This window comes from Neoarius graeffei, chromosome 1, assembly GCF_027579695.1.
Source record: "Neoarius graeffei isolate fNeoGra1 chromosome 1, fNeoGra1.pri, whole genome shotgun sequence".
Taxonomy (NCBI): Eukaryota; Metazoa; Chordata; class Actinopteri; order Siluriformes; family Ariidae; genus Neoarius; species Neoarius graeffei.
The window spans coordinates 93,593,980-93,620,769 of NC_083569.1; the positions used below are offsets into that span (position 1 = coordinate 93,593,980).

Genomic DNA, 26,790 nt, shown 5'->3' on the forward strand with positions numbered 1-26,790 from the left:
TATGTCTGGCAGCCATCTTGGCTAGGTAATGTACAACAATGCAGTTAAAGGTGCTGACTGCAAAGTCATCTGAAATTTAAAAAAAAAAAAAAAATTTGGGTGTGACATTTTCCTGTCTCACATGTGGAGGAAACGATCATTTTGCTGTCCTGAGGGTCGCTTTCCTCTGTTCTGGGACTGAACATCCTGCCTTGAGGTAAACAGTACGGCGCTACGGAAACAGCCGAACACGAGGAGCTTTAACTAATTAGCATAACTATGGAACTGAGTCACGCCAAGATGGCGACGTGCGGAAAACATCGTGACTCTGCATCGACCTCGGAGAGTTTTCAGTCACAGGGATATAATTTATGGTTGACATTCGCGAACAAATCTGTGAAACAAAAGAGGAATCTCTCTTTTCTCTGTTCCTGCTTGTGTGTTCTCGTTTCTTTCTCTGTAAGACCAAAACATTAGGTGTATAACTCCATACTTGCTACTGTGGAGTCGAGCCCATGCGCTCTAAGGCTAAGATCGCTAAGTGCTAGCTAGAACGATTTAGTTATCTGTCCAGAAAAATGACATCTAATCTTGCAGCTGCACTCACTAGTCAGGTTTTCCTTTTCTTTTCCGCTGGAGGGAGCGTCGAGTCCGCCATGTTTGCCCACACCGACTTGTTTTGGTTAACAGTAGGTCAGACGCCCCACGGTGGTCACATGATATTGTTGCTCACTTACTTCAGCAATCTCCAGAATCAAAAAGCGTCCCGTGTTTTACATCTCGGCAAAACATTTACACACAGGATACACGGTGTGTGCAGCAGCGAAACATCTCCAAACTCCAACAGCAACAAAACATTTTACCCAGAATTCAACTTTGCAGTCAGAAGCTTAAAAAGCAATTCTGACTCCGCTCTAACTGTGGAGTGGAGGAACAGACAGTCACCTCTGAGTGGAGGAATAGGGGGCAGCAGGTTGGGTGCAGGTCCTGCTTCTGGGGCCCGGGTGCCTGGTGGTCCCACCTGCTGCAGCTTAACCAGCTCCTGCTGCCTCTCGTGCTCCAGCAGCTGTGCAGCCTGGAAACTAACAGGAGAAGCTTAGTGGTGAAATGGGAACGAAACCTGCTGAACACATTCAAATTAACTCACTTTTTTTTTTTTTAGCCGAGTCTCAGAGTACCAAACTAAAACCTGTGTACATGAGTACAGTGGTTATAATGTTCTTACTCTCTTCTGTTGCTCTAGAAGCTCCTGCTCCTTCATCACTCTGGAATCGCCCTGAAACACCACACACACACACACTAATCCATTTCACTTCCATCAGCAGGCACCCAAATTGTGGGTCATAAGAAGGAAGCCATCTTAAATAGACAATATCACATCGACATTGTGATAAATTACGCCACTAACTGCATTTCAGAGAGACACAGTTTGTGCCCAACACTGTTCCTTGTAGCAAGCAGCAGCAGTTTAAAGACCAGGGCTGTGAAATAGAAATGACAAAATCCGAGGAAACAATTTTAGCAGGGGGTCTGGGAGGAGCAGCCCCCCAGGAGCCAGGGGCCCCAGAAGCTGAACAGATTGTGTGTATATTGATAGATTTGAAGCATCTCCTGAAAGCAAATATTTTCTCAACCATGCCATTTAATTTGAACTGTATTATTATTATTATTATTATTATTATAATAAATTGAATATATAATATGTGAACAAGATGGTCTACCTGGTAATCTATAGATCGACAGCTTCAATTTCACCAATTCCGCATGTTTTTTTCCTTTAACATCGTCAACCAAACGCGTTCTTCCACCAGAACCGTACTTCACATCCTGATGGCACAAGATGCAGTAAGCTTTCCCCGGTTCTTTTATCTTCCGTATGTGCTCATTCACTACCGAATTTAAACTCCAGCCATCGCCAATTCCATGGATTTTTGATGCTGTTTTCCTTGTCAAACGTTTTTGACATCGTCGGTCTTCCCGTCCTCCCTCTGAACGATGTCCCTCCGTGACACGGACATACCGCGAAATTCTCCTTTTCAAATCCGTTGATATCGAAAGCGTGTTTAAAGAGCACAAGATTCGTGCCATGGTTTGTAAGCATGGCGCAAATGCCGTAAACCGGTCCGTCATTGTTGCAAAAGAACCCCCCCCCCCCAATTTTTATTGCAAAATTAGATGATTTACTAAAATATTTTTGGCGGCCAAATTCGCGGAATTCCGCAGATTTTTCACAGCCCTGAAAGACTAAAACATACTTTTAGCTACATTTTGAGGTTTGCTTTGGTTAAACCAAAATACTGATACTTTTCATGCATTGTTGGAATGTTTTATGTACAGGATATTTTTCAGACACTCTGCCCACCAATTAATAAGTTGTCCATTCCTGGTATGATTTGCGGTTGCTGAGAAAAAGGGTGTTTCAAACAGACAGAGGTTTAAAAAAAAAAAAAAAAAAAAAAAAAAAACAACAACAACAGTCTTATCCCCTCCTCAGATTCTTTCAAATCTATTTAAGCACAGCCTTATCATACCTGACCGGCCCTCTGAGCGATCTTCTGCGGGTCGTCCTGTGCCATGCCAGAGGAGATGCCCGGTGGCTCCATGCTCATGCGGATGCCAGGTGGAGGTGGTCCTCCCATTATGCCCATGGCCTGCAGCACGCCCATGCCTGGCGGCAGAGGCATAGACGGCATTGGGAGCATGGGAGGCAGACCTGGCATCTGACACAGTGAGAGAATTTGCATGAGACAAAAGGTACTCTTGTTGGACACCATAACTTTAAATCCCCCAAGTGTCCCATCACTCCAACATCGTGCTAAGCAAAACAGTGTTTGCTTTTCAACTGTTAGCTGCCTTACAATGATCTGAAACAAGAGCCTGCAGAGATCCCTTACCGTCGTCATGGCCTTGTCATCTCCGCCGGGCAAGCTGGGTTTAGTCAACATCACACCGGTCTGAGGAAACAAATCACAATCTACAGCTCGTCATTGATGAAAACAAGACGCACATGGCTTTTACACCGTTTTGTCAGCATCACGTTTTAGACTGTCGCTGTGAACAATAACTCAAGCCACTGTCTGTGGTACAAGTAGCTTAGTAACAAGAAGACCCAAAATATATTTCACAAGAAACAATTTCATCAGAAAATAAGAAAACGGTTCCTCTACACTCAGTCTGAGTGCGCAGACAGAAAGGGAACATCAAAAGACTACGGATTTAAAACCTTCCCGAGAACATACAGGGTGTCCACAACCAACAGGACCTAAACTACAAGTTGTCGTACTTATTTATTTGCACTTATTTTCCCCCCATACAGGTGGCATTAAAATAAACTGGATGAAAAGGAAGAGAGCTTGCTTCTTCGTCTTGGTTCCTGACTTTTCGGACACCCTGTACATCGCTTCGACAACTGAATGTTCATCCATCTAGATAAGAGCGCCTCTGCATTTCATACTTTTCCACCAGATAAGCGCAAGAAACGTTATAAAGTGACCTGAATGCATTTATGAAAAACTGAAAGAACTTTAAATTGACTTTAAAGCATTGCTGCTGGTGTAGAAATCTCTAAATGGTACAGGGCCCAAGTACCTCTCTGATATGTTGCAGCGGCCTAACCCAATCAGATCTACCAGATCGCAGCAGCAACATTTACTGGTAAAACCTGTTGTTAAAACAAAGTGTGGTGAAGCAGCTTTTAGCTACTATGCAGTACAGCTATGGAACCAACTGCCAGAGGACATTAAAAATGCTCCTGCTGTTGGCAGCTTCAAATCTAGACTAAAGACCAAGCTGTTCTCAGATGCTTTCTGCTAACTGATAAATATCATCATCTTTACATTGTAAACTTTACTTAACTTTTACAGTCTCTGCATGTTTTAAACTTTACTTAACTTTGTTTTATTCTGCTGTATTTTTACTGAACTTTTACTTCATTATTATTTTATTTCTACTATTGTTTACTTCTTATTTCTCTCTTCTTCCCCCTTTATTTTATGTAATTTTATTTTCTATTGTTTACTGTTTTGCCTTTACCTCTGTAAAGCACATTGAACTGCCACTGTGTATGAAATGTGCTATAGAAATAAACTTGCCTTTAGTTGTAGTTTCTGTATAGACTTCAAGTTTAATCTTGAATAATAAAAGATTGTGTTTAAACCTCGAAATGTGAGGTGTGTGAGGATTTCAGAGGATAAACTTCATATGCAAGTCTTAGGCACGTGCAAAGAATTTCTGTAGAGCAAAGAGGAGTTCAAAAATAATGAAACTGAATGCTTAAGATGTAAAAAAAAAAAAAAAAAAAAACACTATAAAGAGCAGCAAACAGTAATAAATGAAACAAAGTCAGTGTTGGGTGTGATGACCCTTTGCTTTTAAAAAAAATAAATAATAATAATTATGAGTGCTCTGAGGGCACAATATCCCCCGCTGGCAACTCAGCCATAACTCTGGTAAAATGTGACTGAATTGAATGAAATTGCAATATGTGTATTACCGACATACAACAAAGAAATCTGACAAGTTTCATGAAATTCCTCCAAAAACTGCAAGAGGAGTTGATTTCAGAAGGCGAGTACCGTTCCTGGGGCGGATGGATATCAGACATCGCCACGACATAATCCCCCTTCCGGCCTTTCAGCCAGAAGGAGACAATAAAAATTGCGAGGGAAGTTGATTTCAGAAAGCAAGCACACCTTGATGAAATTGCCAAAGTACAAGTTTGTTAATAATCAAGGGCATAACTCTGGTAAAAAAAATGTGCCCAAATTAAACGAAATTTCAAGACGTGTATAACTGTAATAAACTTTTACCAAATTGGGTGAAATTCCTCCACAAATTGTGAGAGGAGTTGATTTCAGAAGAAAAACACACCCTCATGACATCGTCAATCAAGCGCTGTAACTCTGGTCAAATGTGACCCAATTTAACAAAATTGTAATGTGTGTATTACCGACATCTAACAAAGAATCCTGCCAAGTTTCGTGACATTCCTCCACAAATTGAGAGAGGAGATGATTTCAGAAGGTGAGCACCCTTCCCGGGACAGACGGACATCGCCACGACATCATCCCCCTTCGGGCCTTTCAGCCTCTCTCAGGTACAATTTGTGCAGTTTTATAATGAAATGAGCAGCAGCCTTGAGTACGTTCTTTCGATGCAAACATTTTCCTCGAACATTTATTTCCATGCTGGAAAACTAATGCACTAAGGTTTAGAAATCTAATGTTTTTGAGAAGCCACCTTTGTCACATGCACACTCAAGCACAGTGAAATTTATCCTCTGCATTTAACAGTGAGCAATGAGCGCGTGCACACTCGGAGCAGTGGGCGGCCATGCTACATCACCCGGGGAGCAGTTAGGTGCCTTGCTCAAGGGCGCTTCAGCCCATGGCTGCCTCATGTTAACCTCACCACATGTCTTTGAACTGACTCGATAATGTAGATATCAGAAAATAAAAGTCTATGTCCGTAAGCCATAGCCGAATGGATAGAGAAGCAGCTTTGAGATCCAAAGGTTGCTGGTTCGAGTCCCTGGACCAGCAGGATGCTGAACATATCTGTTTAGTCAAGCCTTGTGTTAATGGTGTTTATGAGGTAAAGGTGTAGATCTGGAGGATCCTCAGAAAGTGTTTTGGTAAACTGGGATGTATGGGTGCTGTTAGTCCCCACTCGCTTGCTCACTCGAGTTTGTTGACGGTGTAGTGGCTGCTGCTTTATGTCCCGGGGCTCCCTCATGCCTGTGTTACCTTCTGGCTCTCCCCTTTTAGTTATGAAGTCATAGTTAGTTGCCGGAGTCCCTGCTTGCACTCTGTGCAATATGTATACTGTTCCTACTTATTCAGGTGACATTGGGCATACCTAACAACCTGTGTCCCCCCCCCCAATCTGTCCCTCTGAGTTATATGTCGGTCCTGGGATAGAGATGCTGACCTCTTCTGCTCCTCAGACCTGCCTGATCCATCCTGGTGCCCTGTGTCTGGTTGGAGTCTCATCGCATTGCTCCTGTGGAGGACGGCCCCATGAGGACAGTTGGGGGTCGCGCCTGGAGGACGCTCTGGACTCTTGCATACCCCTTTTCCACCAAATCAGTTCCAGGGCTGATTCGGGGCCAGTATTGGTGCTGGTTCACAACTCGTTCAACCTGCGAGTCAGCTGAGAACCAGTTTGCTTTTCCATAGCTCGGGGTGCTAAGGGGAGCCACGTCATTATGTCGCTGTATACGTCAGTTACGTCGCTGCGTTTGCATAAACCTTGGCGCAAACATCAAAGCAACAACACGGAGAAAAAGCAGCAGCAGCAACAACAATAATAATGGATGACTTCGCGTTTGTACAGCTGCTGCTTCTCATCGCTTAAAAATGGCGACCTTTCGCGGTCTTGCTATTGTTGTTGGTCTTAACAACTCCGCCCCCCCACTGACATAAGCAGTTCTTTCCTCTGGCCCAGCAAAGAGCTGGTGCTAGCCTGGAACTGGTTTTTCTGGTCCCAGAGCCAGTTCTTTGTCAGTGGAAACAGAAAACCTGGTTCCAAACTAAGCACTGGCCCCGAACCAGCCCTGGAACTGATTTGGTGGAAAAGGGGAAGCAGTGGTGCTTTTGTGGCTGGGGGCTGCGGCTGACTTGCTGACTTTAGGACTGCAGTTGTCGTGAATGGTTTTGCGCTCGGGTTTCTGTCGGTGGGGGGTTTATAGCATCAACGAAGCTGACTTTATGTTAGGACTGTTAATGTTATAGTCATGTTGTCTGTTGTTGCCCAAATGAGGATGGGTTCCCTTTTGAGTCTGGTTCCTCTCGAGTAGGGCTGCGTACCGGTACTGTACCGTGAAAATCGATTCGGTATAGGTCCAAAATACCGGATCATGAAGTACCAGGACTGTACCGAACCGATATAAATTTACACCAAGTATCTGCTTATTTTGTGACTGAAGATGCGTAAATCCTACCACAAAGACAAAAATTTAGCACTGGGAAAGACGTAAAATGCCGCGCTGAAACTTGAAATCAGAGCCATCTTTGATTTGAGATCCTCTTGCCACAGTCTCGCGAGACATTGCGAGAGCCTGGCTGATCCAGCGTTCTGATTGGTCAAAAAGACTCAAAATCAGGTCAGCCATTTTTCCTTTGCTGGCATTGGCAGTCTTTGCTGCTTTGTGTAATTTTGCCGCCTAAGTTAAAGGCCGTGGACTGCGCGGAGTCTATAGTACTCTAGTATAGTCACTTCTCACTGTGAGACAACTTATGACTTTTTGTCCCAAGTTCACTATAGTGTGAGCAGCGGTCTCAAAAGTAGCCAGTTACCGGCGGCAAATCGCCGGCTACGGCTTGTTATGCCGCCGGCTATTGTCAGTAGAGTCACAAAATTTAATATTAAATATTTGACGGCAAAAAAAGTTGTGAACGTAAATTACATCCACTATGTCATATATGTCCGTTGCCGCGTCAACTTTGTTTACATCCTCGACATGAGTGCAGCCATTACTGCCCCTTGTGCCATATGTAAGCCGTACTCTGATTGGCTTAGAGTGTTCCATGGACTGTGAATGGTTCATACCATCATGTGACTCACAAATGGCGACGAAGAGAGTTGCAAGCGGCTCCATGCCGGATGCGTGGCTAAAAAGGTCTTGAGGGAAAGGGAAGTACGTTTTGAACGCAAATTTATTGTCATTGTGTTGATATAGAAAAATAAATACGTCTTAGTCCACCGTTTCTCAGCCTTGCTTAAGACATTATAATCGCAGATCGTAAAGTTGACTCTGCATTTGACAGCTGCTCGAAAAAACAAACTGCGTGCGTAACAACGCTAATCAAGCTTAAGCTAGACGACCCGCCTCAAATACCCGTCCCGGGTAAATGTTATCCCAATTTTAGATGACCTGTTCGTAGGCCCCTACATGTATATGTAAATTCAAGAAATATTTTTATATCATATAATCTTACTTTCTTTGATTTATTTTGGTATGAATCTGGAAAAACTTGTCACCTTAGCTTAGTCAAAGTGCACATCAGACTTAAAATTATTATATCATCCATATGTGGATTTCAATCGGACTACTTATGTGTTTGTTTGCAAATATTTCTGAAATTTGATAAAATGACTGAGGTATGGTTTCATATTTCAAGTTTCCAAATGGTATTGATTACCCTTTATTTTCACTGTTAAAAGTTACCAGAGGCCACCATTTCTCAGGGCATTTCATAAAATTTTCCATGCCAAAAAAGGGGGGCGCACCCCCCCCCCCTTGAAACCCCCCCCTGCAGGCTTTGCGTGCATTATGTCTGCCGCTGGCAGACATTTTACCATTTTGCACCCTGCTGTAAATTATTTGTACCCTGCTATTCTCCCAAACTTTGAAGCCCCTGTGTGAGACTGAGAGGGTGACTGAGAAGTGAGGTAGGAAACCTAGTTATGTTCGGTTTTCTTTGAATAAACATACTGACAAGTTGTCAACAGTTCATTAATGTTTCTGTCATTATTAAAGAAGTTCAGAAGAATGTGTCAAATTGTTCAGGTACAGGTCCAGACCTGTACCTAAACCTCTGTACCGGTACCTGATGTTACGTTTAGGTACGCAGCCCTACTCTCGAGCATTCTTCCTCATGTCGTCTGAGGGAGTTTTTCCTTGCCACCCTCGCCACAGGCTGCTCATTGCGGATAGATTAGGGATAAAATTAGCTCATGTTTCAAAGGAACAGTCCACCGTACTTCCATAATGAAATATGCTCTTATCTGAATTGAGACGAGCTGCTCCGTACCTCTCCGAGCTTTGCGCGACCTCCCAGTCAGTCAGACGCGCCGTCACTCCTGTTAGCAATGTAGCTAGGCTCAGCATGGCCAATGGTATTTTTTGGGGCTGTAGTTAGATGCGACCAAACTCTTCCGCGTTTTTCCTGTTTGCATAGGTTTATATGACCAGTGATATGAAACAAGTTCAGTTACACAAATTGAAACGTAGCGATTTTCTATGCTATGGAAAGTGCGCACTATAATGACAGGCGTACTAACACCTTCTGCGCGCTTCGGCAGCACATTGATATCTGAGCTCCGTATCAATGCGCTGCCGAAGCGCGCAGAAGGTGTTAGTACGCCTGTCATTATAGTGCGCACTTTCCATAGCATAGAAAATCGCTACGTTTCAATTATTGTAACTGAACTTGTTTCATGTCACTGGTCATATAAACCTATGCAAACAGGAAAAACGCGGAAGAGTTTGGTCGCATCTAACTACAGCCCCAAAAAATACCATTGGCCATGCTGAGCCTAGCTACATTGCTAACAGGAGTGACGGCGCGTCTGACTGACTGGGAGGTCGCGCAAAGCTCGGAGAGGTACGGAGCAGCTCGTCTCAATTCAGAGAAGAGCATTTTTCATTATGAAAGTGCGGTGGACTGTTCCTTTAAGTCGTTCAAATTCTGTAAAGCTGCTTTGCGACAGTGTTTATTGTTAAAAGCGCTATACAAATAAACTTGACTTGACCCGAACCCCAGGCTGCTCTGTGGATGTGAGCATCTAAATGCCATTACTGTAATATAACAAAGTTTGTACTAAAAAAAAAAAAAAAAAAGTGCCCAAGACTTTTGCACAGTCCAAATGGTGGGAAGTGGGCTTTGTGAAATGTTACCTGCATCATGTAGGATTTCAGTCTGTCTATTAACTCTTCTCTCGGGCCTAAAGACAGAACAGAGCACAGCACACTTTCAGCATTTACACACTCAAAGCTTAAAAAGAAGAAAACTCCAGCGGAAATGAATATATTAGAAACGGAAGTGAGTGAAAAAGGGAGGTTTAAGCCTTGAGGGACTGAGTAAACTGTGCTGGAGCTCACCGTTAGCGCTTTTCCACACAAACATGGCGGACCGCCTCATTCATTTACACCAGGCTCAGCGCCATTAGGAATAAAACACGGCCTTACACAGGCGCACGCAATAAAATACAGAGAGAGACAAAACATTCTGCAACAAGGCAAGTTATGAAATCACACCAAGCTCTAGCCGGTTTTGTTTTTCTAAAGCTAATGCTAACATACAGCGCTGCTTGCTGTTAGCTGAGCTAGCTAACCGGCGCACTCACTCGGGGGTTGTTTGTTTGTAGATGAGCTCGTTTTTCTCACCCATAACAGGCGCTCCGATCTCCGTCAGTTTGGCCTGTAACTCGGGGCCGCTCCATGAGTTCAGGTCCGGGTTCGGCTCTGTGCCCGGGATTCCATCAGCCGCCATCTTTATTTTCTTATTTGCACACAACACATTCACACAGATCTGGCGCAGAGGATCATGGGAACTTCCGCATACGTCCAGCCAACGCGAACGGGGCGCGCATGCGCATACACACAACAGTCCTCCTCAGAAATGTGAATGTGTTTGAGCAGATAGATTTCCTCAGAGGATATTCTGTGTAAATTATAGCAATTCTATATAATTTAGTCAGTAAATATACACATACTGAAGTATCAGAAACATATTTTAAAACAAGTGTTGCCAGGCAAAACGAACCTCACCTGGGAGCACTTACTCATCATGAATATGAAGTGAGTAAGTAAAATGTATTTCTAAAGCACATTTAAACACAGTTTACACTGACCAAAGTGCTGTACAGAGTGTAAAAATAAATAGATATAAAATATATAAAGAAACAAAAACAACTGATTTAAACATCAGCAACAAAAGATAAACACTTAATTACTGACATGACAAAAGAAAAACAGTTAAAATGTAGGGAATGCTGATGCTAACTTGGTGTATGAGTATTGAAAACAAATATACTTACTATCATGACTATAGCACCCAAAATATGTCCAACATGCTTTCTGTATTGAACCATTTATGAGAGAGAAAGCATTAGGAGCTTCATATTGACTAGGAATCAACTTGAAAAAAATTAATTATTCCATAAAAATCGTATCGCAGCTGAGGCCTACCCTGCTCCCACGTTTGCTTATAAGTCCTTTGTCGTTTCTCCTTCTCGTACGCTTTATCGGCGGCCTTTTTCTCCTCTTCAGACCGAGCTCGCTTTGTCCCCGTCTCTGGCGGTTTCTGTACACCTTTCAGAAAATTCCACATCGCAATGTAGCTTTGGCAGATGTAGATGTAAACAACAACAAAAACGCGTGTTTAAATGGGCGATAATGTGGCCACATCTATTGAATTTGATAACGTCATTACCGCGATATTCAACGAGATGCGTTATATGCATGTGCAGTCGTGAAAAAACCGACAGCCTGACTCGTACATGATATGATTCGGAATTCTTCGGTATTTTCCGTCCCATCGATGAACACAGACACGGCACATGCTTAATATGTGGCGGCTTTAGTTGACGGTGTGTCTGAATCTTCGCTTCATATATATTTTTTATTTTCAACTAAGTGACAGGAATTACCCGCCAAATGACAAATTAAGTCGCCTCGGGCGACCGGACCACCGCGAATTTCGAGCCGTGTAAGGCATGGATGACTTTTTCCAGGTCATTGTATGACAGAACAGATTTAAGTTTTGCAATGATCCTTAATTGGTAGAAACTAGTCTTAACAACAGAAGAGATTTGTTTGTCAAGGCTGAGTTGGGAGTCTAGAATAACACCCAGGTTTCTTGCATGGGTTTTGACAAATGGAGAGAGCCAAGGTTGCCAGAGATGGAATTTCTGGATTTTGGGGGGCCGAAGATTATGACCTCAGTTTTGTCTTCATTGAACTGGAGGAAGTTATTGGCCATCCAGTTTTGAATTTCTTTAAGGCAGCCCAGAAGAGGCTACAAGGAATTTCCAGATTTTAGAGGGAGGTACATTTGGGAATCGTCAGCATAAAAGTGGAATGTAATATTACATTTTCTAATGATGTTACCCAGTGGGAGCATATATAGGCAAAAAAGAACAGGACCCAGGATGGACCCCTGGGGGACACCGCAAGACGCAGGGGGTGAGGAATATTGGCCTATGGACACTGAAAAGGTTCTTTGCTGGAGGCATGAGTGGAACCATTTTAGAGCAGAACCCTTAATCCCAACCCACTGTTCAAGCCGGGCCAGCAGTGTTGTGTGGTCTACAGTGTCAAATGCAGCACTAAGGTCCAACGGGATAAGAATGGCAGTATCACTAAAGTCGAGGGTGAGCAGTAGGTCGTTTGTTACCTTTAACAGGGCTGTCTCAGTGCTATGACGGGCCTTAAAGCCAGATTGAAATGGTTCTAGGATTTCTGCTGAATTAAGGAAGGGAAGCAACTGTGTTAACACAACCTTTTCCATAATTTTTTAAATGAATGGGAGTTTAGAGATGGGCCTGACATTTTTTAAACATTTTGGATCAAGGTTATGCTTTTTAAGGAGAGGCTGGACTACCACGTGCTTAAAACAGGTGGGAACACTACCGGTGGCAAGGCAGGAATTTAGAATGATTTGAATGCTTGGACCAATAACATCAAATACATCTTTAATAATCAGGGAAGGGATAGGGTCGTGACTCAGGGGCTGTTGAAGTTTTCATGTGTTTTACAGTGTCCCACAGCTCAGTGTATGAAACTGCCTGAAAGTGGTCAAAGGTAGCTGTGGCACTGGGGAGGTGGTGGTGGGGGGTCAGATACAACAGGAGAAAACTGTGCCCTAATGTGGTCAATTTTCTCAATGAAAAACTTCAGGAATTTCTCACAGCGGTTGGTGGATGCCTCGACCTCTGGGGACACTTGAGGGTTAATAATTGAGTTGATGCAACTAAATAAAATCTTTGGCTGGTGGGAATGTTCTTCTATGATGTCAGAGTAATGTTTATTTATTTATTTATTTATTTATAAGCTTTGCCACAAAGGCAGGGCGACCCCACAGAGTACAGCTCCACTACGGGGACCCAATCTAAAATAAATAAATAATGATAATAGTAATTGACAACAATGACAATAATAATAATAGAAAATTTACAACAAAAGTAAAAGAAAATAATAATAATTACAACAAGGCAATAGTAATACTAATAATTAACAACAAAAATGATAGTAATAATAGTAATTAACAACAAAGACGATCACTAATTTGACGACACGTGTGACACTTAATACATATAGATTTAAAGGACTGAGGGACGTTTACATTGTAAAATTGTTCAGTGATATTCATATCGTACTCGTATAGTTCCTTCTTGAACTGGCTTAGTTTGATTATAGTTCTAATATGTGCAGGTAAGATGTTCCATACTCTTGTAACTCTGATGTAGTAACTGTTTTGAAACGTTACAGTTCGTGATGTAGGAACATTTAACAAAGGTCCTTTGACAGTATTCCTTGTTGTCCTTCTCGAGATGTTAATGGAGATGTTAGGGTCGCTATCAGCTGCTAGACGTTTGAAAAGATGAATTAGATCCAAATACTCGAGCCAATAAGTTATTGGAAGTAGTCCAAGCTTGAGGAGTCGATCTTTATCGCTGACCTCCGTTCTAAAAGGCAGGGATAGGATGTATTTGGTTGCCCATCGTTGAACTCTTTCCATGGTGGTGATGAGCGAGACAGTTTGAGGGGCCCAGACTTGAGAACAATTAGCAAATATGCTCCGGATCAGGGTGGTGTAGAGGATAAAACGAACAAAAGAGTCGTGGATACCAATTGATGATCTTCTTACAAACCCGAGCATTTTATTTGCTTTGGCAGTTACTGTGCGTACATGGGTTGTCCACTTGAGGTCAGATGACACAAGGATCCCAAGGTCCTTATGAGCATTTATAGATTTTACCTGATCATCATTTAGATGATGAGATGAATTGACAGGCTCAGTGTTCCTTGTAATGGAAAGAAGGCAACTCTTAGAGATATTTAAATCCATACGCCACTGTTTGCACCACTCACATATACAATCGAGGTCCCGCTGAAGGATCACTTCATGTTCTAAGGTCTTAATGGCCCGATAGCACTTGGTGTCGTCGGCAAACAATGCAACAGATGTTGAGGAGACAACTTGAGGAAGGTCATTAACGTAGACGAGGAAGAGGAGAGGCCCAAGTATTGAGCCTTGAGGAACTCCAGATGCGACTTTAAGTGGTGGAGATGTAACACCAAGAACTGTAACCCTTTGGTAACGATCTGAGAGAGAGTTCTCAAACCACTTCAGATTACCACAGATCCCAAAACGTTGGAGTTTCCAAAGAAGTAGATGGTGGTCTACCCTGTTGAAGGCCTTGGCAAAGTCAAGATAGATGGCATCAGTCTGCACTCTGTCAAGCAATTTGCCAATTTCATGCAGAACTGAGAAAAGCTGAGTTGTCGTGGATTTCCACTTTAAAGGAACAGTTCACCGTACTTCCATAATGAAATATGCTCTTATCTGAATTGAGACGAGCTGCTCCGTACCTCTCCGAGCTTTGCGCGACCTCCCAGTCAGTCAGACGCGCTGTCACTCCTGTTAGCAATGTAGCTAGGCTCAGCATGGCCAATGGTATTTTTGGGGGCTGTAGTTAGATGCGACCAAACTCTTCCGCGTTTTTCCTGTTTACATAGGTTTATATGACCAGTGACATGAAACAAGTTCAGTTACACAAATTGAAACGTGGCGATTTTCTATGCTATGGAAAGTGCGCACTATAATGACAGGCGTACTAACACCTTCTGCGCGCTTTGACAGCGCATTGATACGGAGCTCAGTATCAATGCGCTGTCGAAGCGCGCAGAAGGTGTTAGTACGCCTGTCATTATAGTGCGGACTTTCCATAGCATAGAAAATCGCCACCTTTCAATTTGTGTAACTGAACTTGTTTCATATCACTGGTCATATAAACCTATGTAAACAGGAAAAACGCGGAAGAGTTTGGTCGCATCTAACTACAGCCCCCAAAAATACCATTGGCCATGCTGAGCCTAGCTACATTGCTAACAGGAGTGACAGCGCGTCTGACTGACTGGGAGGTCGCGCAAAGCTCGGAGAGGTACGGAGCAGCTCGTCTCAATTCAGAGAAGAGCATATTTCATTATGGAAGTACGGTGGACTGTTCCTTTAAGAATCCATGTTGGAGTTGATGTAGCTTAAAAGAGATATGATCGATGATTTTGTTGTAAACACAGTGTTCCATTACCTTTGAGACAAGCGGTAGTAAGGAAATTGGCCTGTAGTTAGAGACTTCATTAGCTGGGCCATTCTTTAATATCGGGACGATGTTCGAAAGTTTCCATTCGGCTGGTAACTTGCCTAATGTTAGACATTTATTGAAGATATCAGGGTTCTCCACGAGAGGTTTTAGAGGGGCGGGCCGCCCCCCTTTCTGTGATTCCCGCCCCCGTTTAATTTCTGCCGCCCCTTTACAAAAGGTAGAGACGTCCCTTTGTTTTCTTTGTGACAGATAGACTTTCTCTGTTGGAGTACTGACAACGCGACAACACCCGAGTGTGAAACTCATTTACCAGCAATTAGTTTAGTCAGTCTGACGATTATAGTCTAAGAAAAGCGTTTCACACTTCGGCGTTTTTGACACATTGTTCTTGCGCCGGGAGATAACACGTTGTGGCAGCGGGGGCGTGGTCAAGCATCGGTCTGTGACAGGAGGGCGGAGTCAGGGAAGGTAAGTGGCAGAATCACTACACCTGTCGTTAATTAATGTGTTTGTGTGTCTTCCCAGTGACCGCGCCCTATTTAAGGAGAGAGAGCGAGAGCAGAGGGAGCTCTCTCCCGAACCAGACGGCTGATGTGTGTGCGTGTGTCTGAGCGTGTGTGAGAGTATATATGAACACTGAAAAGCTGAATAAAAGAGAGTTTTGTGAACTCAGTTCTGGCCTGCCGTCCTTCTGTGCTCTCCCGGGTTTCAGCACCACTGTGACAGTTCATGTAGGTGGGTGGAGCACAGAAGGACGGCAGGCCAGAACTGAGTTCACAAAACTCTCTTTTATTCAACTTTTCAGCGTTCATATATACTCTCGCACACACATCAGCCGTCTGGTTGGGGAGAGTGCTCCCTCTGCTCTCGCTCTCTCTCCTTAAATAGGGCGCGGTCACTGGGAAGACACACAAACACATTAATTAATGACCGGTGTAGTGATTCTGCCACTTACCTTCCCTGACTCCGCCCTCCTGTCACAGACCGATGCTTGACCACGCCCCCGCTGCCACACACGCCTTTATAATAACGTGTGAATCGACACCAAGTTCGAGATAACTGATTGTTATTGTCGGCAGAGAAATAAAGGATAAAAACAAAAAGTTCAAAGTTGGTGCGGAGCAGTGTAAATATAGTTAAAACAACATCTTTTCAATGTACTTTACTCTCTCAAAAAAATTATTTTTTTCCAGTGGTGCCTGCAATTACATTTCCATTTCAAACAATGTCAGCTTTTGTGGAGCAGTGTGAATATAGTTAATACAAAAACTTTTCTGTACTTTTCTGTTCTTTTTTTGTAGTTTGCTAAATAAAAAAATATTTTTCCAGTTCCATTTCAAACAATGTGTCTGAATATGATGTGTAAGTGTGTAATGTATGATGTGTTTTGTACCAGTCCAATTGATTCCTCTATTCTAAATGATTACTATTTGAGAGTATTTTATGCAAATTCTATGCAAATGACATGTAAATTTATGCAAATTTGTTTCAAGGTCATCCGATTGACCCCCACCCCCCTATATTTTCAATCCGTGGAGAACCCTGCATATGTATAGTGCACAACTCCTCAACAATCGAGCTGGTATCTTGTCAGGACCAGTAGCTTTTGTTACATTCAGCGATAGTAGGGCGTCTTTTACATCATTTGAAGAAAGTTGTAGATCATCTATAGTGTCAACCAAAGGAGTTTTTACAGCTTCAGATGGTGTATGGCTTTGATAATCTTCAGGATTCAGCGGAGGCTTGAGTGTAGAATAGAAGTAGTTGTTGAACAAATTAGCCACTTCGATAGGATTATTAGCAGCTTCTTTGATTGTTCCGTCGTCGCTTTTCAAGACCATTTTGCAAGGTACGCTTGACTGTTTAGATGTTGATTTAAAGATAGACCAGAACTTCTTAGTGCTTGATTTTAACAGAGTTGGTAGAGTTTCAAAGAATTCCTTATGCTTAAGGGTGATAAGTGCCTTAGATTGTCGACGTAGTGTGCAAAATCTTTCACGTAGGTTAGTGAAACGTAGTTTTAGCTTTGGCTTTTCTCCTAGCAGTCTCTTTTTTCTTTAATAGATGCTTGACTTCACTGTCGATCCACGGGGGAGAGCAGCACCTTTTGATCGTCTTCGATGGAATGTATTCTGAAGCAGCAGCTAAAAAGATATCACTCCAGCATTGCCAATCTGAGTCAATGTCGATATTAGATGTCGGTGATGGCGAAAGATCAGCGAATGTTAAAGAAGCAGAGAGACTGTCCCAGTCAACGTTTTTATAGTCAAAAACAGTTCTTGAATCGCGTGAAGAAATAGTCGCGTGTGTTGTGAGGTCGAAGAACAATAGGGAATGATCAGTGAAGATACCCATTGTTCCAGGTTCAATGCATGTTATGTTTGAAACCATCTCTGGGGAGTTGACAAAAATGAGATCTAAAATGTTATCTTGTCTTGTTGGATGCATATTTAATTGCTGTAAAAAAAAGTCAAAAGTCAGTTCATGAAAATCCAAAGAACCAGAAGAGAGATTCCTCCCAATGGATGCTGAAATAAAATCAGAGTTCCAAGTTAAGTCAGGAAAATTAAAGTCACCAGTAATCAGTATTTTATCGTACTTTGAAGTGAGTTCGAGTAGCAAAGCAAACAGTGACAGCCATTCATTAAGATCACAATTCGGAGGCCGGTAGCAAACGCAGAGAAGACAGTTTTTAGATTTAAAACATTCAAGTTCAATAGCAACGATCTCCAAATGGTTAGACCAGTCCCCTAAAACGATTCCATTGAAAATTAAGGTATCCTTTAGGGCTAAAAGTACACCTCCTCCTCGCTTATCAGCCGCGTGATCTTTTCGAATTATGTTCTATCCAGTTGGAATGATTTCAATGTCAGAGATACTGTCGTTAAGCCATGATTCAGAGGCTGTCCACACGGCAATGGATTCAGGTGAATCTGATAAAATTGTTTATCGTTTCGGCCTGGCGTCCACACGGCACCGGCGTTTTGGGTGCCCCAAAACGATATTTTTTGAGAACGGGTTCCAGAGTGGAAAAATCTGGCAACGGCGCCATTGCGAAGTCGTCTGGATGAGTAGAACGGATTTGTTTACGATGACGTCACAACCACATGACTAGAACAAGCAGCACTCTCGCCGTTTTGTATGAACCACTGCATTGCATTCACTTTTGTATACAGCTTTTCTTTTAAATAAACAAGTAACTGAACCATTTCTTGAATTTCTTTTTTTTATTGGATAAGACTGCTTTTCAAAATGTTCACACACAATATAAAAAGTGATATAAATTATATAAAAATGCTTTTCAAAATGTTCACACACAATAAGAAAATTAAGTTATATAAAACTATGCACACTAATAAAACTAATTTGTACACACAGAAGGCACGATTTCCTCGCGTAGTCGCAGCAATCATCATCTTCTTCTTGTGTGTTTTCACACCGGGTAGAAGAAGGGGTTTGTGTGCATGCGTCCTACTTCTTCTATTGTTCTGGTGTCTCCGATGGGACCGTCTTACAGCGCACCTAGAGGTGTGGCATGTGTATTGCACAGTTTTCAGCAAGCGTTGCGTTGCCACATGTACCTGATATCTTACTGATCCATTGCCCATGTGGACGCGATTTTTTTTTAATAAAATCTCGTTGCCGTTGTCGTGTGGATGTAGCCTCAGTGATGGCAATGATGTCCAGCTCTTCTGCATAAACCAGATCTTGAAAGGCTTTCAGATTGCTGATTTGAGTCCTGTCAGATGACTTATTTAGGCTGCAAAGACTCCGAGCGTTAAATGACAAGCAGCGAAAATTTGATGCGACAATAACGTTCCTGGGTGTTGTATCTGAAGCTTGTCTTGGACATGAAACAAATTTGCTAGCCATAAGTAGGAAAATTACATTAAAAACCATAAAAATATTAGAGACACAAAAGCACACAAACACATCCGGGACATGAACGTGCGCGTAACCCGGCGAGGAGGTGCGCGTAACCCGGCGAGGCTCTAGCTTTCTTAGCAGCAGCCTGGAAATTTGACAGAGAAGTTCGGAACATTTCTAGGGACACCATGAGGTGGTCCTTCTTCCATTTCCGCTCGGCTCTACGACAGACCTGCCTGAGGAGGCGGGTAGACTCATCAAGCCACTGTTGGGATTTAAAATTGGGACGTCTGAATTTAAGAGGAGCCACAGTGTCTAAGATGGCATACAGGAGGTATTGAAAAGGAGCATTAAAGGGATAGTTCGGGATTTTTGACATGAATCTGTATGGCATCCCCATCAATAGTGTCGTGCAAACACACTGACTTACCCCTGACAGCATCCTGTGAGTCCAGTTCTTGTCCAGTTTTGGTCCAGACGAAAGTAGTCCGGCAAGTTTGTTGGGGTCACGAAAGTAAAACGTTTTTCGTCTCAAAACAGTATGTGTTCAAAAGAGTGATATATTTGCATCACAAAACCGTTGCCAAATAAAAAGTCAGACCTCGAAATCGCTTGGCACTATTTTCTCTCCCTTCTTATCACTGCGCGCTGCCACCAGGTGACAGCCACGGCTGTTTCATTCATTGTTTTAGTGATGGGAATTTCGGCTCTTTTGGCTCTTCTTACTATAAGGAGCCGGCTCTTTCGGCTCCCAAACGGCTCCTGAGATTTTATTTTTGATTTAATTGCTGCAATTAACTAGTTAATTAATTACATTATTATTTATATTTTATCAATAGGATGTTTTCCATTTTATTTTTTAGTTTTTGTAGCCATTGTAAAGGTTTGTAAAGTATAGCAGTGTAACAATGTTCTAGCTATAGAAATAAAACTTACTTACCAATTAATAAATTATTTTCTCACAAACATAATGCAAAACTGTGTTATATTACCAATATAAAATACACAGAAGACATCAACTGTTTATCCTTTATGGCTTTATTTCACACTCGACCTTGAACAAAATGCCAAAAAATAAATTAAGTATAAATCAGGCCTAAGAAACTATGAAGCAAAGTTGGAAATTATTTTAACAAACAGAACAATGTGCAACAAAATATGTGGCACCTTGAGCACATGTAAAAAGAGAAAAAAGTGCCGCACTCTGCTCCACCAGTAATGAGAAGCTGCTGGAACAGCAGATATGCTCCTGTTATAATGACTGCTGTCTCGTTGTATACCGCAGATTAATCTGGCCATGCCAAGGCGGTTGCCGACCGAACCGGTCAATTTATGAGCGACAATTTATATCATGAGCTTTAGGAATTCACGGCAACAAAACAATGATCATGGTTGTCAAATAGACAATCATCCTTCAGCTGAGCTGAACTCTGTCTCTCTCTCTCTCTCTGAGGCACCTAAGGACAAAAACTAATTCGGCTCCCCAACTCTGCTCCCACCGAAGAGCCGGCTCCCGTCGTTCACTTCAAAGAGCCGGCTCTTTGAGCCGGATCGTTCGCGACCGACACATCACTACATTGTTTACTGCTAGCAAAGTTAGCGACAACATCTCTGACTACGACGGTGAAATGTGTGCGGAGATTCAGCCACATCTTTGTTGCTACAGCCTGGACAGTCGCAAGTGCACACCATTTTCACAAATATATTATTGTATAGGTTATAGAAGGTGATAAATTTGTCGCTGTTCTTGCTCTCAAATTAGCTTGTTAGCGCCGCTGATCTGAACTCCTAATCACTGCCAAACAATGGGAAAGGTGTTGATTCCTGCGCAGATGTCAACATGACAGCGCGCAGTGATACCGAGGGAGAGAAAATAGTGCCAAGCGATTTCAAGGTCTGACTTTTTATTTGGCAACGGTTTTGTGATGCAAATATATCACTCTTTTGAACACATACTGTTTTGAGACGAAAAACATTTTACTTTCGTGACCCCAACAAACTTGCCGGACTACTTTCGTCTGGACCAAAACTGGACAAGAACTGGACTCACAGGATGCTGTCAGGGGTAAGTCAGTGTGTTTGCACGACACTATTGATGGGGATGCCATACAGATTCAAGTCAAAAATCCCGAACTATCCCTTTAACTCCTCTGGACTGGAGAGGTGCTGATGTGCAGTGGAAATAGAGGTGGTAATGTCATTTATTAAATAACATCGAGAGAACTTCTTTGCAGTGAAAGAGTTAATATGACGGGAGTAGTGACCAGAAGATCTGGTTGTAAACAGGTGGTGAAATAATTTTACGCTGAACACAATAGGCATATGATCGCAGATAGATGCATCCTCGATGCACATGGAATCAATGGAAAACCCACAGGATAAAATGAGGTCCAAAGTGTGGCCATGAACATGGGTTGGCTGATTGATGTGTTGGATAAGGCCAAAAGAATCCAATAAGGAACAGAACTCACTAACCATCATTAGCACACTAACTGTGAAAAAAAGTCAAATACAAGTGTTAGCATGTTAACTGTTAAACGCTGTCAAACCTTAGCGTTAGCGCTAATTTAAAAACGCTGTCAAAAATGAGCGTCAGCATGCTAACTTAATAAAAACTGTGAAAGACCAGCATTAGCATGCTAACATTTAACAAAAACACTCAAACACTAATGTTAGCGCACAAACTGTTAACAAAAATGCTGTCAAACACGAGCATTAGTGTGCTAACATTTAACAAAAACGCTCTCAAACTCTAGTGTTAGCACGCTAACTGTTAACAAAAACCCTGTGAAAAATGTGTTAGGATGGTAACTTTTAACAAAAACGCTTTCAAAAACGAGCATCAGCGTGTTAACAAAAATGCTGTCAAACTCTAGTGTTAGCATGCTAGTTTAACAAACCTGTCAAAAATGAATGTTAGTGCACTAACTTAACAAAAACGCTGTCAAACTCTAACGTTAGCATGCTGATTTGTCACAAATGAGCATTACCGCGCTAACTTAACAAAAATGCTGTCAAACTCTAGCGTTAGTGTGCTGTTAACAAAAATGCTCTCAAACTCGAGTGTTAGCACGCTAACTGTTAACAAAAACCCTGTGAAAAAAGCGTTAGGATGCTAACTTTCAACAAAAGCGCTTTCAAAAACGAGCATCAGCGTGTTAACAAAAATGCTGTCAAACTCTAGCATCAACACAGTAACTGTTAAAAAAAAACGCTGTCAGACTCGAGCGTCAGCACACTAACTTAACAAAAACCACCAAACACGAACAAAACATTCACAAACTAACATTAGCATGGTAACTATTCATAAAAAACGCTTTCAAAAACGAGCATCAGCAGGCTTAACGTTAACAAAAACACTGTCACACTTTAACGTTTGCTAAAGTGCGCTAACTTAACAAAAACCATCAAACATTAGCATTAGTGCGCTAACGTTGAACAAAAACATTCACAAACTCTAATGTTAACGCACTAACTTAACAAAAATGCTGTCAAACTCCAGTGTTAGTGCGCTAACTTCACAAAAACGCTTTCAGACTCTAGCCTTAGCATGCTAACTTAAACTCACTTTCAAAAATGAGCATCAGCGGGCTAACTGTTCACAAAAATGCTGCCAAGCACGAGTGTTAGCGTGCTGTTAACAAAAATGCTTTCAAAAACAAGCATCAGCACGCTAACTGTAAGTAAAAATGCTGTCAAACTTTAACGTTAATGCACAATCTTAACAAAAACACTGTCAAACTCTGGCGTTCGTCTGCTAAATGTTAAAAAAGTCAAATACGAGTGTCAGTGCACTAACTTAACAAAAACTGACAAACAATAATATTAGTGCACTAATGTTTAACAAAAACGCTGTCAAACTTTAACATTAGAACGCTAACTGTTAAAACGCTTTCAAACACTAGCATTAGTGTGCTAACCTAACAAAAATGTTGTCAAACTCTAGCATTAGCGTGCTAACTGTGAATAAAAACACCTTTCAAAAACGAGCATCAGCATGCTAACTGTAAACAAAAACGCTGTCAAACTAACGTTAGCACGCGGTGAACAAAAATGAGCATCAGTGCGCTAACTGAACAGAAATGAGCATCTTCACAAAAACACTATCAAACTCTCATGTTAGCATGCTTACTGAACAAAAATGTCAATCTCCAGCGTTAATGTGCTAGCTTAACAAAAACGCTTTCAAACACGAACGTTAGCGTGCTAACTTAACAAAAACGGTTTCAAAAACAATTAGCGCTCCAACTGTGAACAAAAATGCTGTGAAACTTTAACGTGAGTGTGCTAACTTAACAAAAACACCGTCAAACATGATAGTGCGTTAACTGTTAACAAAATGCTGTCAAACTCTAGTGCGAGCACGCTAACTGTTAACAAAAACGCTTTCAAACACTAGCGTTAGCACAACGTTAGAAAAATGCTTTCAATCACTAGCGTTAGCATGCTAACTTAACAAAAACACCATCAAACTAGCATTAGTGTGCTAACTGTTAACAGAAACGCTTTCAGACACTAGCATTAGCGTGCTAGCATTTAACAAAAACGGTCTTAAATGCTAACGTGAGTGCGCTAAGTGATCACAAAAATATTTATTCATGTAGTTTATTTATTTATGTAAAGAAGAGAATGCAGTGTTTGTAAATAAAAGCTGAGGTTGATGGTGTTTGTGTGTGATGAAGTGTGAAGGAGAAACACAGTGGTGTTGGGTTTTATCTACACAGACATCAGCAGCTGAACTTCATCCATTTTATTGATCAGATTCAATTCTGCAGTAAATCTCAGTGTGAACTGTAAATCAGCTTTATTCAGATTTGATTCGCAACGACAAACTTCCACAATCATAATGTGTAAAAAACAGACTGTAGGATTCAAATTATTTGTTTCTGCAAAAAAGTAACCCAGGTATTAAAATACACTGTACAGCATTTTAAAGGGGAAAATATTTTACAAAAATTAACCAGAAAATGTAAAATATTTCTATTTATTCTCACCATTTAATAGACGATTAAATTTATGAGTTGAAAATTCATTCACTCTTTAATACAGGAGAGATGATCAGTGGGGCTGAATTTTTACCTCCATCATTTAAACCAGGATTGAAGTATGGATAGAGTTTCTCAGTGAAAGACTGACCAGTGAAAGAGTAAATATGAGATCTGGACTTCACATCATAAAAGGAGACCAGACCCTCATCATAATCCACAAACACCCCCACCGTCTCCACCTTCTCTCTCGGTGGGAGGCGGACACGGGGATCAGCAAGAGCCTCATACTGATTCTCATCCCTCAGTCTCACAGTCCAGAATCCATCCTGAGGTTTCAGTGTAATCCTCTCCTTCCTGTTAATGTTCTCTCTCACAACTCCTAATCTCCACTTAGTTTTCCCTCTGACCTGCACCTCATAATAAAATCTCCCTGAGGAGAAACTCTGCTTTCCCACAACACTATGATAGTATTTAAACCTCTGTGGTGTATCAGTGAGATCCTGCCGCTGGACTCCACATGTCACTTGTTTTCCATCAGCAGACAGGATGAGTTTGGGATGAGCTGTATCAGGATCCAGAGTCACATCCACTGAGAGAAACACACAGTGTGTGATGTGAGTTTGCAGGTAAAAAAGATTAAATCATCATCCAGTGGCTCAGATTCATTCGGATTTATGAGAGGATTTGTAGAAGATTAAATAATTCAACATTTTTAAATGATCTCTTGTAAAAAGAGAAAACTCGTCCACACTGTTCCAAATGTCTGTCGTTTTCACAGCATTTTTACTGAATAATGAACAAATGCTGACTGTCGAACCTGTAGACAGCATGTTGCTGTAGATGTGAAAAGCATCATGGTCTAAACTCTCTGCTGGGTGAATTCCACACTCAATAGATTTTTCCTGTGAAATACAACACCGTCATTTTGAGAGGGATTTTTTTAGCCGGATCTTTTTCACCTGCTTTTCTCCAGACAGTTTTGTTGTCAGAGTTTACTGATAAGATTCCACAATTTCTTCAGCCTTTGACTTCAGTAAGGTCACTGAGCTCATTATTTTACTATTGTACGGTAATTGATCAGTTTTCAGGTTCCCTGTGTGTGTAAGTTTAAAAGCGCACTGGGAGAGAGAAGGAGAGAGACACACCTTCATTAGCTCGTAGGCGAGTGTGTATAATATTCCCAAAATAAACTATTTACACACAGCATTGTGAGAGATTTTATTATCTGGAGGCATTTAGTTGATGACGTCATCAGTTTGGGGTTCAAGTAACATTATTGGATAAAAGCTAAAGTGGAATCGTGTGTGTGTGTGCGTCACTGAGCTCTGTGTAAAATCTGGAGGGCTCAGAGCCCATCCCCTGCTGTAGAGACGAGTGAAGCCACCTGGCCGCCATCTTACCGCTCACATCGCGTGTATTTGGTTTATGTGCTAAAGCGTCGTATCCGATCAAATTTGCCCCAAGAAAAGTATCTCCTGACTTTTTCCTCTTTCATTCCCTCCTCTTATTTTCTCCACTTTACCCCCCATTCCTTACAGATCTTTATCGCACTCCGCTTCACTGTTATTGGTTTTTCCCTTTTCCAGTTCAGTCTCTGATCTTTTTTTTGAACGGCTCTTTTACTCCTATAATTATTTTTATGGAGATTTTCAGTTTCTCTTATACAGTGGATCTTTCTCTTTCGTATATTTCTTCTTCCTTTCTATCTATCTAGAGCAGCAGCTACAATTATCGACAGTCCATAATTATCGACACCTTTTCAGATTTACCAATAAAAAACAGTTTTACAAAGCTGAGTTTCAGTTATAACAGTTATTATTGGTTAATCAACCGGAAGACCCGCCTCACCCTTTGATCATGTCGTCTGATGACGCAGCTCGTTACCTGAGATGGAATTTTTTTTAGCACAATCAGCAATTTGAGGAAAACCCGGGCGTTATCATCGCAGGTAAGCATGGTGGAAAGATCATGGACATGTTTTTACTGATCAAATTCACCGATATTTCATGATCTCCTTGTCGAAGCCTACTTTGTTTCTGACTCTTATTTGACAGTCGCCATTTTGTATCTAAATGCGTGTTTGAGAGTCACGTGAGGTGTCGATAATAGCGATCACTTTCGTTTAGTAGATATGTTACATTCATTATGTCTTCTTATTAAATCAAATCATTAGTTTTCTTTTGTTTCAGACGTGTAAAAGTTTTTTCCTTTACCTGACATGTTTCGACGGTGTGACCTCCCTGTCAATATTGACCCTCTGATGAAGACGGAAGTTACACCGTCGAAACATGTCAGGTAAAGGAAAAAACTTGTACATGTCTGAAACAAAAGAAAACTAATGATTTGAATAGTGATCACTTTCACCAGTGTCCACCATTATCGACACCCTGTGGAATTAAGGGACATTTACAACTGTTATGGATCGATCTTTGTGTAACATTGTTGAAGTCGATGAAGGACTTAAAAAAATATGAAAGTGCTGTGATTTGTAATAATTTTTTTCTGATTGATAACAGAATGGAATGTTTATCGAGTATTTGGAATCCGATTGGAAGAAATAGAATTAGAGCAGAATTAAATTCCTAACATATAAAAAATTACATGCTTGAAATATTCAGATTTTTCTATTCCATTCAGAATTTTTTTTTGCAGTTTGTTGTAAATATCGACCACATATTACAATATCAGGAGACATTTTATATTTTGGTTCGAGGAATGACATGCGACCTTTGACCCGGATGTCCATGTGGTTACAATGTCAGTTGCCTGTTGAGATTTATTGGTAAACGACAAAACTAGAAATTAATACAAACAACAATGAATGACGAACAAAATGTGATTGATGAGCATACTTAGAAAGTGGAACAAAAAGATTTTCTGACAGGTTCAACATTATCAGTTCATT

At 41.5% G+C, this 26,790-nt stretch overlaps 2 protein-coding genes and 1 long non-coding RNA gene across 18 annotated transcripts in view; 1 reads left to right on the forward strand and 2 right to left on the reverse strand.

The window, feature by feature from the left end:
- The window catches only part of LOC132869130 (splicing factor 3B subunit 2-like), a 68,018-nt gene extending 57,787 nt beyond the window's left edge, over positions 1 to 10,231 (reverse strand). For 11 of the 12 annotated variants that reach the window (XR_009650998.1, XR_009650996.1, XR_009650913.1 and 8 more), the window contains exons 1-6: positions 10,088 to 10,231; positions 9,599 to 9,645; positions 2,874 to 2,933; positions 2,511 to 2,699; positions 1,205 to 1,255; positions 925 to 1,054 (exon numbers count right to left, since the gene is read on the reverse strand). Coding sequence is in view for 6 of the 12 variants with exons in the window: in XM_060902886.1 (XP_060758869.1) it covers positions 925 to 1,054; positions 1,205 to 1,255; positions 2,511 to 2,699; positions 2,874 to 2,933; positions 9,599 to 9,645; positions 10,088 to 10,193 (583 nt within the window). In the remaining 6 variants the exon portion in view is untranslated. The remainder of the gene's footprint in view (positions 1 to 924; positions 1,055 to 1,204; positions 1,256 to 2,510; positions 2,700 to 2,873; positions 2,934 to 9,598; positions 9,646 to 10,087) is intronic. The other variant, XR_009651001.1, reaches the window with a different exon arrangement.
- Positions 9,541 to 26,790, forward strand: part of LOC132870555 (uncharacterized) — a 33,067-nt gene continuing 15,817 nt past the window's right edge. The window contains exon 1 of one of the 2 annotated variants that reach the window (XR_009651143.1): positions 9,541 to 10,505. This is a non-coding gene — a long non-coding RNA (uncharacterized LOC132870555). Of the gene's footprint in view, positions 10,506 to 14,818; positions 14,869 to 26,790 lie in introns of those variants that run through there. The other variant, XR_009651157.1, reaches the window with a different exon arrangement.
- The window catches only part of LOC132869846 (butyrophilin subfamily 1 member A1-like), a 124,314-nt gene continuing 121,156 nt past the window's right edge, over positions 23,633 to 26,790 (reverse strand). For all 4 annotated transcript variants that reach the window (XM_060903554.1, XM_060903515.1, XM_060903449.1 and 1 more), the window contains one exon: positions 23,633 to 24,474. In XM_060903554.1, coding sequence (XP_060759537.1) covers positions 23,927 to 24,474 — 548 coding nt within the window. In that variant the 3' untranslated portion in view covers positions 23,633 to 23,926. The remainder of the gene's footprint in view (positions 24,475 to 26,790) is intronic.